The 19,653-nt window shown below is 46.8% G+C and overlaps 1 protein-coding gene across 1 annotated transcript in view; it reads right to left on the bottom strand.

Annotated features, from left to right (window-relative positions):
* Nucleotides 1-19,653, bottom strand: part of SASH1 (SAM and SH3 domain containing 1) — a 174,636-nt gene that overhangs the window by 119,830 nt on the left and 35,153 nt on the right. Inside the window, exon 2 of the mRNA XM_040965460.1 lies at nt 7,589-7,717. Within this exon, the coding sequence (XP_040821394.1) occupies nt 7,589-7,717 (129 nt within the window). The remainder of the gene's footprint in view (nt 1-7,588; nt 7,718-19,653) is intronic.

The following is a 19,653-nucleotide window of genomic DNA, read 5'->3' as shown; positions in this document are numbered from 1 at the left end:
AGGAGGAATGGTAGAATGGGGGTAACTCTTGAAGCTGGGGAGCAGGCCCAGGAAGTTCACTGTGTTAAACTATTCATTCACATTTAAAATGCTTTCAAATCAAAAGCCACAAACAGAACTCCTGTACTAATGTTTGTGAGTTCAGATGCAATGCAAAGCACAGGCATTGCAGGAGCGAGACAGGAATTTACAAACAAGAGAGACCAAGAAAAGACAAGAATCTCACTAGGTCACCAATGCTAACAGTTATTTTCATCTCAGTCTCATAGTACCTGTGAGATCTTTTTTCTATTTGCATTTTACAAATGTAGAAATCGAAGCTTTAAGAGGTGACAAATGTGGGCCTAGCATGGTGGCCTAGCGGCTAAAGTCCTCACCTTGCACGCCCGGGATCCCATACGGGCTCCGGTTCTAATCCCGACAGCTCCACTTCCCATCCAGCTCCCTGCTTGTGGCCTGGGAAAAGCAGTCCAGGACTGCCCAAAGCCTTGGGACCCTGCACCCGTGTGGGAGACCTGGAGGAAGATTCTGGCTCCCGGCTCCGGATTGGCACAGCACCGGCCGTTGCAGTCAATTGGGGAGTGAATCACTGGTCGGAAGATCTTCCTCTCCGTCTATCCTCCTTTCTGTATGTCTGACTTTGCAATAAAAAATAAATAAATCTTAAAAAAAAAAGTGATAAATGGGACAGGTGTTTGGGGCTAGATGTGGCAGAGTGTGCGTCTCCAACAATTGTTTCACGTAAAGTGTGGTCCCAGGATGGTGACGGTTACTCACCAGATAATGAGGTCACAGGTGGAAGGAATTAAAGGAGTTCTCAGGGGACCCTAGTTACTTCTAATAAGAGGGTTGCTGTGAAAGAGGGGCTGGGGCCTCCCTCCTCTTGGGCCTCCTGGCCTGTCATAATAGCATCCGCCTCTTCCGTGAGGCCCTCGGGAGAGGCTGAAGCAAAGGGGGGTACCCAGTCGGACTTTCTACCTCCTAAACCATGAGCTAAATAAACCTCTTTTCTTTGCAAAGGCAAAGGCTTTTGCTACAGCAAGCAAAAATGGGCTAACATCTCAGGAAAAGTGGAGACACAGAAAGTTACCTGGATCTGCTGGATGGCAGCCTCCCCCACCAGTTTCCCCTGCCCTTTTGCCAACTGCAGCTGGCCCAGGGGCCAGGCCTTCTGCTTCGGCTTGGGAGTAAAGAGGGAAGGCAGGGAAACAGGGTCTTAAAAACAAATCCTAGGATGACCATTAGTCATAATATACACTTGTTACTTCTGCCTTAAGGTAAAACTATATCGGGCAAGATTTCAGTATCTGGAAAGATTAATTTATTATAATTCTATCTGGAAAAAAAAATCAAACTGAAAACTACAGGGATTCCTGAGTCACTCCTCCATGCCATGGACAATGGTTCTCTTATCGCGTTTCACCGTGAAACATTTGCTATTTACCTTTCCAATCCTTAAAGGACCTTGGGTGTGTCTCTGCCCTGCCTCCACTTGCCTTGTATACACACAGCTGTGATAAGGCCCGGCACCAAGGCGAGGTCTGGCTTTGGCTGCGCTGAGTGTGTCCCCGTCACCACCGAGCTGCGGCAGGTGGGCACTTCATCAGCCCTGCGGCAAAGCAGCAACCACAGAAACGGCTTTCTGCCCAAACGCAAAGACGTCCAATCATCGAGACATCAAGCAGAGTGGCACTGCCAGCAATAAGAGGTCACCTTCAGTGTTGTCCCTTTCCTGGCCACCACATCTCTGTGACATGTCAGAATCTCTATCACTAGAGACAAACCTCCTGGGGGCTTAGAAAGCTGCTATCATTATTTCACTGTCGTGTCTCCCAGCCAAAAAAACACAGTGCTTCGAGAAGTGGCAAACATGAAGAAAATATAAGCAATTTCCTGGCTGTTCACTAGCACAAACATCCATTCCCCGACATAGGCCAAGGCTGGGTGACCCAAACCCAGCACTCCTTTTAGGTCCATTTGGTCATCACTTGATCACAATCCTGGTTTTATACTGCTGGATTCTCACCCACCCATACCCTCTCTTTTCTCGATCAAAATTAAGTGGCCCCAAGGGCCTGGGGTTGAGACCTTATTCCAGCCGGGATCCAGGCAACGAGGTCTCAAAGACACGGCCTGACATCCTGAGCAGACTACATTAGGAGCATCATCACTGAAAACTCCTCTCTCCTGTGTCAACGCAAGCATCCCCTTGAGCATCATCTCTTGGAGGTTGGACTGTCCTCTGACAAGTAATCAGCTTCTAAAAGCAATGTGCTTTCAGATTTTTAAAGCCAATGCAAATACCTAAATATCTGTTCTTTCTACAGTTCCCACAAACCACATGAAGCAATGCTGGGCCCAGCACAATGGCTCAACTGGCTAATCCTCACCCTTGCAAAGGCCGGGATCCCATATGGGTGCTGGTTCATGTCCCAGCTACTCCACTTTCCATCCAGCTCCCTGCTTATGGCATGCAAAGGCAATGGAGAATGACCCAAAGCCTTGGGACCCTACACCTGCATGAGAGACCTGGGAGAAGCTCCTGGTTCCCTACTTCAGCTCAGCTCAGCTCTAGCCACTGCAGCCTTTTAGGAAGTAGAGCAGCAGACAGAAGATCTTTCTGTCTTTCCTCCTCTCTGTAAATCTGCCTTTCCAATAAAAACAAATCTTTAAAAAATAAATAAGCAAAACGAAATGAAACAACTCAGCACATCACCCCAAAGTCGCCTTACTCAAAGCTGTCTGTAAATGACCTGTTCTATAGCAGGCACAATAAACACTGCTTTTCCTCCTATCAAACACACTAGGCCCCTAACGTGTCACAGTTCCTCTGCTGATCTGGGTGGGCTATTCCTGTCTGAAGCCACCTCACTCTCACCTTGACAGAGCTGCTGATGAACATGGGAAATAGCCACTTAACAAGGTCTTGGACCCTAAGCTGCTCCGCCAACCCAGCAGGCAAGTAGTTTACCTACTTGTCCAAGCTGCAGAATTCAGTCTCCACCATGTAAAAGTCAGATGCATTTAAGAGAGGGAACTTCCAGTACTCAGTGCTGCATGCATGGTCCACACATCTAATATAGTATAAGAGGGTGTGCATTTAAGACATTGGTTGGAACATCCACATACCACGTGAGAGTGCCAGGGTTCAATCACTGGCTCCACTTCCTACTTACACGGATGCTGAAAGGCAATCCAGTGCTTAGGTTCCCTGACATTCCTAAGGGGAACCTGGATTAAAAGCCAGGCTCCTATCCTCAGCCTGGTTCACAATTTCAACATTATTTCTCTTTATCTTTCTGCAACTTACCTGGGATTGCATAGAATACATCAGCTTGAGATCTTACTTTCTTTGCTGCCACAATTAAAAACTGAATAGTCGAGCTGCAGTCTGCTGGAATTAGCTCCGATCAGTGTTAGCCACAAGGACATCATGCACCTCTGATGAGAACTAATTAAGCTCACGTGGCGCATGTTTCCTCCTGACTATCTGGAACTGAGCACACCAAACAGGCCCATCTGCTGGCAGACAAAGAAGGTATGTATGCCCCTGACAGGCAGACTCGCTTCCATGTCACCCCAACCTTCAATCAGATGTAATCGTCAAAAAAATAAGTCAGTGCTGAATCAACATTCAGCCACTAATTCACATTTCCTTGCATGGTGAAATGACCAAAAAGGTCACATATTACATACTCGCAGACTTGGAATATTCAAAACGTCAGTTATTCTGGCAATATCGTCAATATAAAAGCATTCTGGGGGCCCGGCACGGTGGCGCAAGTGGTTAAAGGTCCTCGCCTTGCACGCCCGGGATCCCATATGGGCGCCGGTTCTAATCCCGGCAGCCCCGCTTCCCTTCTAGCTCCCTGCCTGTGGCCTGGGAAAGCAGTCGAGGACGGCCCAAAGCTTTGGGAACCTGCACCCACGTGGGAGACCCAGAAGAGGCTCCTGGCTTCGGATCGGCATAGTATCGGCCCATTGCGCTCACTTGGGGAGTGAATCATCGGACGGAAGATCTTCCTCTCTGTCTCTCCTCTCTGTATATCCGCCTTTCCAATGAAAAAAATAATAAAAATAAATCTTTAAAAAAAAAAGCATTCTGCTTTTCCTACTTTATCATTTGTTTGAAAATGCAGGCGGAAATCTCTCATCAACTGCCCCCAACTGCCTGCATCAACCTGAGGTGCGTCAGACCAAAGCCAAGAGCTAAGAACTCAATCTGCATGTCCCATGTGAGCGGCAGGAGCTCAACTGTCTGAGCCATCACCTGCTGCCCTCCATGACGCACTGGGGCAGGCAGGCAGAATCAGGAGCAGGCCCAGGACTGCAGGTCTGCACGCACAGCGGCAGGCAGGCAGGCAGAAGAATCAGGAGCAGGCCCAGGGCTCCAGGCTGGCACGCACGGCGGCAGGCAGAGAAAATCAGGAGCAGGCCCAGGACTGCAGGTCTGCACACATGGCGGCAGGCAGACAGAATCAGGAGCAGACCCAGGACTCCAAGCCAGCATCACAACATGGGATGCCAGCTTTCCAAGCAGCATCTTACCCACTGCACTAAACACCCTCCCCGCAAAATATTTTCAATGTGCCTCAATATAAGAACCTAATCTCATAATTTTATCAGAGTATGTGAGTCTTTTGAAACATTACTTTGTTTAAAAAAAAAAAAAGAAAGAAAGAAAATAGGACCCAGCACAACGCCTAGATTCTGACCTTGCACACATCAGGATCCTATATGGGTACCAGTTCATGTTTCAGCTGCTCCATTCCCCACCCAGCAGCTTACTTGGGGCCTGGAAAAGCCTTGGAGGATGGCTAAAGTCTTGGGACTGTGGGGAGACCCAGAAAAACCTCCTGGCTTCAGATCAGTTCAGCTCCAGCCATTGTGGTGACTTGGACAGTGAGCTAGCAGATGGAAAATCTTTATGTCTCTCCTTTTCTCTGTAAATCTGCCTTTCCAATAAAAAGAAACAAACCTTTAAAAGAAAAAGAAGGAAATAACCCCGCTATGCACATATGCCAGGGGGCAGTCACAGAAAACATAACCTATCTGTTGTCCAACGTGTCTCGCTCTAGGGACAATGGCTTCCTGCCCCAACAGATACTTCCATATTAAACTAGCTGACATGCCTATGGACCACTACCTTGAACAAAAATGAACAATCTGACAATTGTCCTACATAGTCACTCCAGACCCAGAACATTGAGTTCAAGAAAGAAATCAAATTCTATAAAATGACAGAATATAATATTCTTATATAATAACATAAAATTATTGTGGTATAATATAAAATGAATTCTCAATAGTGTGGGTGCTGTGGAACATCGGGGTAAGCTGACACTTTCAAGTGCTGGCACAGCGTTTGAGGGCCCATGAGTCAAAGCTGCTTCACCTCCTATATAGCTCCTGACCAATGTGCCTGGGAAGGCAGTAGAAGATTCTCAAGTGCTTGGGTCAATGCTTGCCATGTGGGAAACCTGGATAGAATTCCAGGCTCCCGCCATGTGGGAAGTGAACCAGAGGCTGGAAGATCTGTCCTGCTCGTGCGCGCATGCACTACTGCCCTTTGTCTCTCTCCTTCTGTGTTGCATGTGTAAGTAACCCTGACTTTAAGATAAATAAATAAAGCTTTAGAAATACAGGGGTTGGGGCCTAACAAATTCAGCTGCAGCCTACAAAGCTGGCATCCCTCATGGATGCCTGGTTGGAGTCCTGCTGCTCTACTTTCAATCCAGCTCCCTGCTAATGCACGTGAGTAAATCAACAGAAGATAGCCCTACATGGGTAGAAGATGGTCTTACATGGGAGACAACCAGAAATTCCTCGCACCTGGCTTCTGCCTGGCCCAGCCTAGGCCATTGTAGCCATTTGTGGAGTGAGCTAGCAGATGGAAGATCTCTCTCTCTCTCTCTCTCTAACTCTGCCTTTTAAAATAAATATTTTTAAAAGACTTATTAATCACTCTATTATTAACTAGTTCTAAACTGGTTAACTAACTGTTAGTGGTGAAAGGTTGTTATTTTTTCCACCCTAAGCTGAATTATAGAAACTTTTTTAAGCAGATAAATGAGGATTTCATTGAAGCAGTGATTTCAAATAAGTCTAAAAAGGCAGAAGGTATTCAAAACCTGAACATGCACAGTACAAAAGGAGCTGGTCTGGGTGAGGACACATGGTGGAGGGGGGAAGGGGACCTTCCCTCCCACATTCTCTTCGCTTATGGAGCTCCTGGGGTCAACACAGGGAGACAGAGCAATGTGAAAAGCAGGGCGCTCAATGGATTCCAGACGATGATGGCTGCAGCAGCTTCTGTAAGCAAGTAGAGAGGAAAATGCACAACATGGAACTCCCAGCACTTGCATGGGTCACACAGGAAGCACCTATGCACTGTTCGCCACATCCACCTTCAAGCGCTCCGCCCTTTTGCACATAAAGGTTTACAGCCAAAGGAATCTGGGCGCCCGGGAGTGAGAGAATGAAGCCAAGGAAGAGTGACCCCAAGGAGATCTCAATGTCACAGAGGAAGCATCGTAAAATGCTAAATAAAAAAAGTAGTGAGCACATTGTTGACTTACGACGTCCAGAAAGCACAGAGAGGAGGGTCCAGCTCAATGGGTCAGTGGCTGAATCCTCGCACTGCATGCATTGGGATCCTATACAGCTGCCGGTTCCTGTTCTGGCTGCTCCAGTTACCATGCAGCTCCCTGCTTGTGGCCCAGGAAAGCAGCAGAGGATGGCCAAGTCCTGGAACCTCTTAACTCCGGCCACCATGGCCATTTAGGGAGTGAACCAGTGGACTGTAGATCTTTCTTTGTCTCCTGCTCTCTATAAATCTGCCTTTCCAGTAAAAATAAATATCAAAAAAAAGCAAGGTGGTTATTGCTATGTGAAAGATTATGGGTGTTTTCTTGTTGCTTTTGCTTTTGGGTAGTTTTGCTTTTTGTTTCTGTTTTCTTTTTTTTTGGCTGGGGGTTAAGAGGACTGACGAGAAAAGGAAGGGTTGGCTCGGTGAAAGGAACCAACTAAACATGCTTTGGAGCTTACCATCAGTGAACATGGAGTACGCACTGGTTTGCAGTTTATAAAAATCTAGTTTTTAGGGTCCGGCACGGTGGCGCAAGTGGTTAAGGTCCTCACCTTGCACGCCCAGGATCCATTTGGGCACTGGTTCTAATCCCAGCAGCCCCACTTTCCATCCAGCTCCTGCCTGTGGCCCGGGAAAGCAGTCGAGGACGGCCCAAAGCTTTGGGAACCTGCACCCATGTGGGAGACCCGGAAGAGGCTCCTGGCTTCGGATTGGCATAGTATCAGCCGTTGCATTCACTTGGGAAATGAATCAGTGGACGGAAGATCTTCCTCTTTGTATATCCACCTTTCCAATTAAAAAAAAAATCTAGTTTTTAGGGGAGTGCAAAGATTTAATTGTGGTGTCCCAGTCAACATTCATTGCTAAGATACCTACAGACAACTTGGGGTGGTCCTTGAGGGGCCCGAGTTCTGTTCACAATGAGCACACAAAAGCTGCAGGTTCACTGAGGCCTGGCAGAAAGCCCAGGGCTGTGTGTTCCCAACACGACCCACTCACCACATCCAGATCCTGGGAAACCCGCCGTTTGCGCAGCTCCTCCATCCTCTCGCACACGTCAGAGAAGCAGGTGTTATAATAATCCGCATACTGCTGCGCCAGGTCGTCGATGTTGCCCAGAGAACCATCCTGGGGGAGAGAGAAAAGCAGGAGAAGGACACAGTCAGGTGAGCCCACCTGCAAGGCCAACATCCACGCAACACCTGGAGCATTCACGGCCAAGGCCATGACAAGTTTCACCTGTGACAGCCCGGGATCCACACAACCGCTGTCTGGGATGGGACCTACTCTCTCCCTCACTGCAGCCAGGGAAGGGCAGTAGCTCAGAAACGCTGAGTGATGGCTGACACTTCTAGATCCCATTCCAGAGCCAACAGCTAAGGCAGTCAGGCCTGTAAATCAGGAAAGTCTGGTGCCGAAGCTAAGGTCTTCAACCTACAGCTCTGCCTGCCTGGCAGTGCTGGGAGAGGAAGTGTCTTCAGCACTCCTCATCCAAAGTGAGTGACAGGCTCCCTGATGCTGAACCTTGGCCTGTGGCTGCTGGGAAGTTTAGGAAAGAAATGTGCTGAGACTCACTCCACTCCCAGAGACTGGATGGAGCCGGAGAACCTAGGCAAGCAGCAAGGAAAGCTGCAGCTGAGACACAATTCATAGGCCTTGACAAGCCCCTCGCGAAGTGGGAAAATCTTACTCATCAGTCACGAGTGCTCATTACTATTCATCACTCACTATTACAGTCATTAATATTCACAGTATTTGTTAGACTTACTATTCATTAGTTATTCCAAGTACAGGTGCAAGAGTACACACTGCAAATTCACCCAAATAAATAAGTAAACATCACACTTGTCTCTTCCAGGAGGCAAACACCCAAGTAAGTAGCTGCTCCTAGTGAGGCGGCCTTAGGCACATTTCTTAATCTCTAGGTGGCACTGGAATAATGAGAGAGGCCATGGCAGGGTGAAACACTGGCATGTCAGCCTGCCCATCCAGTCTGCCAGGCTCACAGAGGCGATCAGAACTCTGAGCAGTCGCTGTAAGATCCTGTTGCCTCCTGTACTAGTCTTCCTTTTGGAAGCAGATTACCAAATTGAAAAGCTGAGGGAATGGAATTAAAAGGTTACTACAGGGCCCGGCGTGGTAGCCTAGTGGCTAAAGCCCTCGCTTTGCATGTGCAGGGATTGCCTAGGAGCACCGGTTCCAATCCCAGCAGCTCCACTTCCCATCCAGCTCCCTGCTTGTGGCCTGAGAAAGCAGTGGAGGATAGACCAAAGCCTTGGGACCCTGCACCTGCACGGGAGACCCAGAAGAGGCTCCTAGCTCCTGGCCTCAGGTCAGCTCAGCTCAACTCCAGCCAATGCAGCCACTTGTGGAGTGAATCAACAGATGGAAGATCTTTCTTTCTGTCTCTGCTCCTCTCTGTATATCTACCTTTCCGATTACAATAAATAAATCTTAAAAAAAAGATTACCGTGAGGGAAGGTGAAATCCATGTATACAGGGATCCTCAGAAAGTTCATGGGAAATATATCTGATGCAAAAACAAGGGGAACTTCACATGTGGAGGGAACAACAAACCTGACAAACACGCAGCAGTAAGCTATGTACTTCTTCATTCAGGAAAGGGTGCTTCCTTCTTTAGCTGTTTTACTTCCCTGGGACCCCAGCCGCCCCCCACCTCCTCTCTATTCCTGTCTCTGGTATGATTTTTCTAAGACAATCTAGAAAGTTGACTTGAGCAAGACAACCCAGGAAAACACAACTTTGGCACCCCTTAACGCTCACCCCAGACTGCTCAACAGCCCCCTGGGTTACTCGGTTAGTATCCCCCAGAGACACATGGCTAGTATTGCAGAGTAGATCAAGATGTAAGCAGGGTTTGTGGGCAAGTTTCTCCCAGAGACTTTCAGCTTAAACCCTGGCCCAGGCCTGCCCTCGAGCAGGCCATCCCCTCTACCCTACTTCGCATTCGCTGATAAGACAGAATTCAGAAGGAAGAGAAACAGAAACGGAAAGAAACCATTTCTTTAGAAAAGATCCTTCCTTTCCCAGCAGCAACACGTTCTGGGGTTGAAGCAGTCACCTCCGAAGCTCCTGGATTCTAAGCCAGGGACCAGGTCAGTGAGAACATTGAACACTGGAACGTGTTTGGACAAGGGCATGCCTCCATGACCCAGATACGGCTGATGCCACAGCCCAGACTGACGCAGCAGCTGGAAGGACTGCCCCGCCTATTCCAGATGCTGCTGCCAGATTGCCAGCAAAGACCTAGGCCAGAAACCTGTCTGATGATTCTCGATCACATTGTAACGAATCCTGACACTCAGCGCAATCCAACCCAACAGCACCTGCCCCAAGGGCCACAACCTCATCGTGCCTTCTCCTGCCTTGCTTCTTCTGCCTTTGTTGTAGCTGTGAAAATGACCTAGCTACAGAGAGGGGAACTTTAAGCAACCACATCAGCCACCCAACAAAATCAGCCCCCAAACCTCCCCTTTCCTTGTTGACCACCATCCTAGCTGGGTTTAGAAAGGAAGCTAAAGGCCAGAGCTTTGACTCAACTGGTTACTCCTCTGCCTGCAGTGCCTGGATCCCACAGGGGCCCCATTGTATCCTGGCTGCTCTACTTCCCATTCAGCTCCCTGCTTGTGGCCTGGGAAAGCAGTGGAAGATGGACCAAGTCCACTGGACCTGGCACCCACATGAGATCTGGCTGCAGTTTGGTTCATCTCTGACCATTGCACTCATTTGGGGAATGAACCAGCAGATGGAAGACCTCCCTCTGTGCTTCCTTCTCTGTAAATCTGCCTTTCCAATAAAAATAAAATGAATCTTTTTTTTAAAAAAAAAAAAAAGCACACAAAAAGAAGACAGGAAGCTGAAGCCTGCATAGTGAGAAATCAGTGAGGAACCACAGGGCAACAGGCAGTCTCCATGGACAGCAAAAGGAGGCACACCACAGGGCGGCTCCCCACACCACTCCTACTCCCCAAGCTTGGGCGTGCGCGCGCGCGCACGCACGCACACACACACACACACACACACACACACACACACCCCTGTGACAATCACCTGAGGCAACCTGAGCGGACAGCAGAGCAGCCCCCATAGGGGTCACTGTGCTGACCGCCAGCCATGACCATGACAGCCAAGGGCCTGCCTCCAAAGGGCTCATCTCCACAGCTGCCCCTGCCACCCAGGGAGGCTCCAGGGCAGCTCCAAGCATCAAGAGGCCTGGGCTGCCTTGAGAATCAGGGCACCACCTTCTATTAACCCCAGAGTGTTTGTGTTTGCCCTTCCATAAGGCAAAGCCTTCAGCACCAAGGTTCACCTCCCCACCGTGCCTCCTCCTAGCCCGGGCCCTATTACTCTGGGGGAGGGAAAAGCCCTATGGGCAAGGAAGGGCAAGACTTGCAACACTTTACCTGAGCCCATTTTGATGAGGTACCTCCTCACAGCCCTAGAGCTCTAGAAGAGCCAGGGCTGTCTCCTCCCTGAGCTGTGGGCCATCCTCAACTGGCAACTTCCGCCTTTGGTCACAGGGTAAGTAAATTAAACCCACCTGCCACCTCCAACCACAGACAATCCCATGTGTCCTAATGACCAAGGGCACCCTCTCTGTTCTCTCTCTCTCTCTCTCTGTCTCTCTCTCACACACACACACACCATCCACGCCACAATAGTTCTCCAGTTCAGCTTCCCTCATGAGCAGCCGTTAGTCACACGGGCAAACTGTAAACCCTCTCACCATTGAATGTTTCCCAAACAAATCAAGAAAACAAAATAAATTATAGCAAAACTCAAGCTATTTTTTTCCTCTCTCCTCCTTTTCTATACATCCTATGAATCCATTCAAAGCCAGTTCTTCAGTTCTGACTCTCCAAGCCACTGACTGAATTTTTTCCTTTGAGTGCAAAGTTTAATTTTCTACCTTATTCCCAACCACTCGAAACTCCCTCCCAAAAAATGTGGGAACCTGAAAAAAATATATGCGTTGTTTCTGAGGAAGAAAGCAGTTGTTCTACTCCACGCAGGCCACAGAAGGCCAATATTTCACAGCCCACAAGGTGCCACCATAGCCAGACCTCACGTGGCGCTCAGCAGGTAATAATTTAGTACAGGGCCGCACAGCTGCCTCTGGGCTTCCCAGATCACTCTCCAGATGTGCAGCGATACCCCCCCCCCATTACCACTTTCATCAGTTTTGATGATTTAAATGACAAAGAAAGAAGAAAAGAAGAAAAGGAGAAAGGAAGGAAGGAAGGACGGACGAACAAGCACGTCCTATCTGCCCCACCCCCTCCAACAGTCCTTGATGTCCTGATCAAACCATGAGAACCTGACAGCTCTCCATATCACTCCCACTGCAGGCACCCAAACAAATCAAGCGATGAGAAAAAGAAGGCTGGAGTAAATTTGGGAAGTGACAAATGTTCAGACATGACGGCATTGATGGTTGGTGTGGCAGTCACTTACTGTAAACTCATCAGCTTGTATATATTAAACATGCACAGCTTTGCATATGTGGTTCATACTTCAGCAAAAAACGTGGGAAACGCAGAAAGACAAAGAGTTCTTCCGCTTGCTGGTTTACTCTCCAAATGGCTGCAGCAGTCAGCGCTGTTGTAAAGCCAGGAAGCAGGACTGCAGCTAGGTCACCTCCAGGGTTAGCATCTCCCCTTGCTTCCCAGCATGGGACTGGATCAGAAACTAGAGAGGCCGGAGGTGAACTGGCACTCTGACATGGAATGTGGGTATCTAGAGCTCCAGCTTAACCCGCTGTGCCACAATACCCACTCCCGTTGGCTTGTTTTTTAAATCGAAGCCCTTTCAGGACTATTTGGCAACCCCATTATTTTATCCAACCTGCTGTTACTTGAGTCGGCTACAGACCCACTCAGTGAATACATTTACTTCCGCTCTTGGTACCTGTAACATGAGCCTACGGGAATTTAAATAACACGACTGGTGTGACCCCACATTTACTGCATCTTTCTTTGCAGGAAAGTGAGGCCTAAGCCCGACTAACACCACGAAATGCTATCATCTCAAGACAAGGGATGCTGGGAAGTGGACTTCCATGGTTCAGATCAGCTCGCACCTAACATCACACACGCCACTTGCGGATTTCATTTGTTCTAAATTCTTTTAAAAAGTCAAGATTTCTTTCCAGTCTAGAGTTTAAGACTTGGTTTCATTTCTTTCTTGTTCTCCTGCTTTCGTTCTCAGGCATGAGGCTAAACCAGTATATTTTTCAACTTTAGAAACAGGGGAAAACCTTATTTCCTCAAAAGAACTTATAAAAGGACATTGTGAAATTTCAAGTCACATCATCTTTTTACACGACTTTTTCCATTCATGTCTAAAAAGAAAAATGAACAAATACAACTTCCCTTTCATTGTCTCAGTACAGAACTGGGTCACAGTAGCCATGTGGCCATCCATTTCGGTGGGGGCAAGTTAAATCCCACTACCAGTAACAGCTGACAGTCACATGCACATAACATCCCCCACCCCCAGCCATACAGAACTTGGATACCAAACACCCACCTTAAAATAAATAAATAAGACTTAAAATTATAGAGATAAGGGTCATGGTAATAGACAGCTCAGATGGGATGGATAAGCAGAAACAGAACTCTCCCAACTGGTTCAACTAAATTTCTGAGAAGTAACCCAATGCAGTCCTGAGCCTGAAGAGAGAGAGAGAAAGAGAGAAAGGAAGAGAGAAAAGAAAAGAAAAGAAAAGAAAAGAAAAGAAAAGAAAAGAAAAGAAAAGAAAAGAAAAGAAGAGAAGAGAAAAGAAAAGAAAAGAAAGGAAAGGAAAGGAAGGAAGGAAGAAAAAGGGAGAAAGAAAGAAAGAATTGCTAGGACAACGGATGGCATTCATACTGTTGTTTCAGTTTTAATTTGCTCTCTTGTCTCCCCAGATGTGATTTATGGATTAGAATACCTTAACAGATTTAAGCAGGGAAAGAAGGGAAGGTGGAGTTCTGAAACACCAAAGTAATCAAGTGTATGCAGATTAGATGCAAACAAATCTGTGGTCTCCCCATTGAGAGGAGCACCACAAGGCAACACTTGGAAGGGCCGCTCTAACTGCTCAGAAAAACAACAGACTCCAGGCTCATTTACTGCTTCCATACCTTTTCTGTCCACAAGTGCAGGAGTTACATTATGTTACCCCAGCTTTTACATAGGAGCCAAATCCACTCAAAGAAATCAGCTCAATACCATGAGGCTTAGCTGATTTCTTGAGTGGCTTCACAATGCTTTCTCACTCCTCTTGAGCTTGCTTAGAGATGGTGGGGTGATAAAACTTTTCAAGCAAAATTGCTACAGGCACAGAAAAGACTTGAATGCCGCTTCCCAGGATTCTGCAATGTCACCATGAGCACACAGCCCTCTGGGCCCCATTCTGTCTTGTTACTCCATGGATATTCACTGCTCACAGTCTTCCGTCTCAGCTGTTTTCCTCGGAGGCATCACCCCGGGCGTTCCTACAGACCATAGCACCGTAAGTCTCAGGACAAAGTTTTAACACAGAACAGCTGAAAGCATACACCAACCACATGGATGAGTTCATGCTGATGGACAGGGAGGGCTCTGGGGCACACCCCAGGCAGATGGCTACAGGAGGGCTGACTTCATCCCTCCCATCCCCCTAGCTCCAGAAACATCTGGGACTTCCCAGAGCCTCTGTGCAATACTTCATCTGAAAAGATACCCAGGGTGTCCCTGGCCCTGACTATGGTGCATATGTGGTTCCCAGTTAGCATAGATGCTCCTGAAGAGTGAAGGGCCTCATAGTACACAGGACTGACTATTCCATCCTTCTAGAATTCTTTAGAATTCCCCACTTTCAGGCACAAGGTGTCCTAATGCTTCAGGGTTAGGGAGAAACAATCATGAAAAAAAGAGCATAGACCTTCCAATTTATCAATACGTATTTATTTTTTAGTATTATATCCACTTACAGCCACAGCCATTTATTGATAGCAATTCTATTTACAACTACATTTACTTACATTGAAAATCCACACCAAAATGGGCAGTTAAAATGAGGTCAAGACAAGGATAAGTTAAAATTCTAGGTTCTTTCTTCTTGCCAAATAGATAAACAACTGTACTGTCAGTCACGCGCCGGACCACAGCCCTTCAAGAACTGTATTAGGTCAAGGTTGGAACAAACAAGCATAAGCACTGTGGGTCAGATGGGAGTGGGTGTCTTACACTGAGCCCAAATTCACTGTCACTCAGTTCCAAAAGCAGAGAGAAGGAAGCCAATGTAAACAAGGAACAGCCAAAACAGAGCCCAGGAGATCATAGGAACCAGAAAGCCAACTGGAACCCACATCTGCTTCTCATCAGCTCAACCCTGGTGCTATGAGTCACCTACTAGAGAAGCCAGCACCCTGTGCAACAAACCTGCAGGCACCGGGCTCAGGACACACATAAGAGGAAGGCGATCAAGCCCTACACAGTAACCTAGTGGCTGAAGTTCAAACCTTGCATGCACCAGGATCCCATAAAGGCGCCGGTTCGTGTCCCGGCTGCTCTACTTCCCATCCAGCTCCCTACTTGTGGTCTAGAAAAGCAGTAGAGGGTGGTCCAAAGTATTGGAACTTTGCTTCCACATGGGAGATCTAGAAGAAGCTCCTGGCTCCTCGTTTCAGATCAGCTCAGCCCCCCCAGTAGAGGCAACTCAGTGAGTGAATCAGCAAACAGAAGATCTTTCTGTCTCTCCTTCTCTGTAAATCTGACTTATAATAAAAATAAATAAAATCGATCAAAAAAAGAAAAGAGGAAGAAAATCTGGCAGGTTCTGGGGTTACTGTAGATCTTGCTTTCAGCCTATAAGGCAGGCTACCCAGATAGGCAACGCCACGTGCAAGCCACTCCAAGCCCTGGTGTGCTCTGCCTACCTGCATAGTCTCAAAGATGAAGCTGCTGTGGCTGTCTCTTACCTTCCAAATCAAACAAGTGACCTCTTTGGGACATCAATAACCAAGAATTATGCCAGGAAGGGTCAACAGGGGACAATCCAGCAAAAGGCTTAGGCATTGGATTCCAGTGTGTGCTTAGATGATACTGCATGGCATAGCATGGAAGACAAGAAGCAATGCTGGAGCACACTTCCTGGAGGGAGACTGTCCCCTGCAACAAGTTTCCAAGAAATGACAGTGAAAAGCCCAAGGTCAGGCTGCAGAGCTGGAGTCACACACTCTCCATCAGACCCCACTAACCCATGGCTCTACCCACCACACTCCTCCACAACTCCCCCTTCCCTGCAGGATTCCGAAGCATTCTCTTGGCATTGTCTCACCCTGTGCTCCCTGCTCTGGAAGAGAACAGTCACCCGTGGGGGGATACAGTGAAAGCCCCAGCAGAAACAACATTTCAGGAGAATCAAGATGGCGGAATAGGGTAAGGACACGTTTAAACGGACAGAGAAGCATTTAACCAGAATGAAGCAGAGAGGACATATTTCAGGAAATACAAAAGGACAGAACAACAGCAGAGGGGTACCTGGAGACTGACAGACACAGGAAAGCAGCGGGCACAGCAGCGTGGTGTTGCAGTGAATGATATTCCAGCACGGCGATCTAAACTCCACCAGCAGCCGGAACTCCACCAGCAACCAGGTGGGAAGGGACTTTGACTGGGAGCTTGGGAGGTGAACCCAGACGGGGAACTGTTAGTCCTGCTAGTCCATTTGACTTGACCAGGAGCAGAGACAGAGCAGCAGATCCCAGGTGGGCAGTGCGAGAACAGCGAAGATTTCACAGCCCAGTCAGCCCCCTAGAGCTGAATTGTTTGCCATTTTGCCTAAGGAGGAAAGGGCAAGGGAAAGGACTGAGCATGCTCTGAGCGGGGAGTGAGTTCATTTCTGACTCGGTGGACTGCAACAACGGGGCATTCTATGGGTTCCATCTGGGGCAGGTCTGGGTAACCCTTGGATCTGACAGCCAGCAAATCAAGAACTGCTGTAGTAGCACGTCGGGCGCCATTTTGCGCACTGTGGCAAAAGCTTTGGGACTGCAGGGGGCAAGAGTGAACTGCACATGTGCTGAGCTCGCGAGAACTCACTGAGGTCCCGCGGGAAAATAATACCGACTGTGGCATCTTACCGGTCAAAACAGGTCCGTGTGGCACCCAGACCTAGCGACCAACAAGTTCCGACAAGATCAGCGCCACCAACAACCTAACTAGATAGGACACCTGGTGTCTCTTTAATCCTGGAACCCACTCCAACCGAAAGAGGGAGAAAGGTTGCAGAGACAACAGTGCAGCCTCAGCACGGTATCACAGGAGATGGAGAGTGGTGAGCCAAGAGCTGGGCTATGGAGACCACGGTGGATATCTGACATAAGAAGCCAGACCTGGAACTCGCTGGAGGTTGTGGCACAAGTGGCTGCAAGCAAAAAGTTGTGTACCAACTGCAATAAGTAAAATCGCATTGTAGACCTGTGGGTGACACAGCTTAGAAACCTGCCCCAAGAAGAAGACTCTGCTAACCAGAAGTACAATGATCAAGAGCAAAAGAAGAGACAAAGGCACAATGAATATTACTGAAAACTCCCCTGCAAAGGAGCAAAACCCTATGCCAACCTCAGAGTTAACTGAGGAAGACATTGAGAAAATGGGGGACACAGAATCCATAAGACTCATTTTAAAGATTCTGGTAAAAAATGAGAAGCTCATGCAAGAGTTCAAAGAATTTAAGGAAGCAGTAAAGCAAATCAAGACTGGAATATCAGAAATTAAGAACACAGTAGAGAAAATTACAAGTACAGTGTAGAGTCTCGAAAATAGAATAAAGCAAGCAGAAGGAAAAATCTCAGAATTGGCAGATATCTCCTGTCACCAGGGGGAAGCAAACAAAAAGCTGGAAGCAGAGCTGGATCAGGCCAAAAAAAGTATTCAAGAATTGAAAGACACTCTTAAGAGGCCAAATATAAGAGTTATGGGAGTCCTGGAAGGTGCAGAAAGAGAAGCTGAGTTTGCAAATGTATTTAATGAAATAATCGAGGAACATTTCCCTAATCTGGAGAAAGAATTGGGAAACAAGATCCAGGAGGGACACAGAACTCCCAACAGGCTTGATCAAAAGCGATCTTCACCAAGACATATGATTATCAAGCTCTCTTCAATTGAACATAAGGAAAAGATCCTTAAATGTGCACGTGAAAAGCATCAATTGACATATAAAGGAAGGCCAATTAAGCTCACAGGAGACCTCTCACAGGAAACTCTACAGAAGAGAATGGAGTGACATATTCCAGATTCTAAAAGAAAAAAATTGTCAGCCTAGGACAACATACCCCGCAAAGCTTTCTTTCATCTTTGAAAATGAAATAAAATTCTTCCAGAGTAAAGAAAAGCTAAAATAATTTGCCTCTTCCAAACCTGCTCTACAAATGATACTTCAAGATGTTCTCTTGACAGAGAAGAGGAATAGCACCTACCAAAACCAAAGGCAAATGGGAAGAACATCCCAGTAAAATGACAACAGAAGACTAAATCAATGAACAACCCATTCCTAAAATTACAGGACCAAAGTACCACCTATGTATATTTAACTCTAAATGTAAATTGCTTAAGCTCAATCAAACATCATAGATTAGTAGACTGGATTAAAAAACAAAACCCATCTGTTAATTGTCGGGAGGAGACACACTCCAACAAAGATCAGCGGAAACTATATCACATGGGTTTTGTTGTTTTCTGTTGGTTTCATCTCTTCAAAACACTCTCTTCTGATCAAATCATTCAATGACTCGTAGCTCATACAGTGGCATCATTTTCTTCAAGAAGGTTCTTGATTTTCACTTCTTCAGCTACACATTAGACATTTAATAGCATGTTGTTTAACTTCTCGGTGTTGTTAATTTCTTTTTTCTCCCGGAAGTTGATTTTGTTTTGTGGCCCTTCATTTAAGGGAAGGTATAGTAGTTGTGTAATGGAGACTGTCATATCTAGTTAACATGTCATTTAACTTCATGGCATTGTAAATTTCTATTTTTCTTTCTATTGTTGATTTTGTATCATAACTTTTCATTTAAGGGAATGTACAGTAGTTATGTAATGGAGACTAACAACCAGATGTGAGGATGCAGTGTGGTATGAATCTCTGTTTCCAGACAAAGATGGACTTAATGAAACTGTTTATATTATATTATTTTGACAATAGGATTCTGGACTCTTTGCCATTGTCCATGCCCGCAATGATGAACATATGACTGAGTATGAAGAACTATATGTTAGTAATGATATAAAGGAACTGGGGGGGAAGGGAATTGGGGAGGGGATAAGGGAATATGGAACTGTATCGTAAAATGATAGCAATAATAATAAAATGTGGGAAATAAATAAATAAATAAATGTAAAAAAAAAAAAAAGAAAGAAACAACATTTCCCATCCTACTTCACACAGGTCCAATGCAGACAGCTTGCTGCCGGGATGCAAAATGCCCAAGACTCCACCACAAACATCATTACCAGAAACTTAGATGGGAACTGATCATTCCTAACTATCTCCTGGGAAGGAATAGGAATAGGCTGGGTGTTGGTTAAGGTCAAAGAACCCATAGTGGAACACCTGGGTTACAATCTCAGTTCTGGCTCCAGCTGCTAATACAAATCTTTCATTAATTCAAGCAATATTTACACACACTGGTCTCCTGTGCTAGGTACCAAATATGCAATCCAAAGCCAAGAAACACGCATGCTCATTACGGCAGAGCCTTTAGTTTATTTTCCTTCATCCTTAGGCTAAATCATGGGAACCCGGTAAAGGGATTTATGAAGCTGGACGGTGAATTATAAGGTTACTTCAGAATTAAAGGCTCTGAAAGATCCAATCTGTTGGCTGTCAGTGACAAGAGGCCTAAGAATTTGAAAACGCAGGGAATAGTCAGGAACTATTGGTAATCTGGTTTTGAAAAACGCCTGTATACAGTCAGTGTTTGGTCTAGGGGTCAAGTCACCAAGCACGGTGCATGAGTTCAATTCGCAGCTGCGCTCCTGATTCCAGTGTGTGCCTGAGTGCAGTCTGAGAGGCA

This window comes from Ochotona curzoniae, unplaced genomic scaffold (assembly GCF_017591425.1).
Source record: "Ochotona curzoniae isolate NIBS_2020 unplaced genomic scaffold, NIBS_Ocur_1.0 scaffold_3890, whole genome shotgun sequence".
NCBI classification, from domain to species: domain Eukaryota; kingdom Metazoa; phylum Chordata; class Mammalia; order Lagomorpha; family Ochotonidae; genus Ochotona; species Ochotona curzoniae.
Note: the sequence above shows the minus strand (reverse complement) of the source record. Positions and strands in the feature narration are given on the sequence as shown.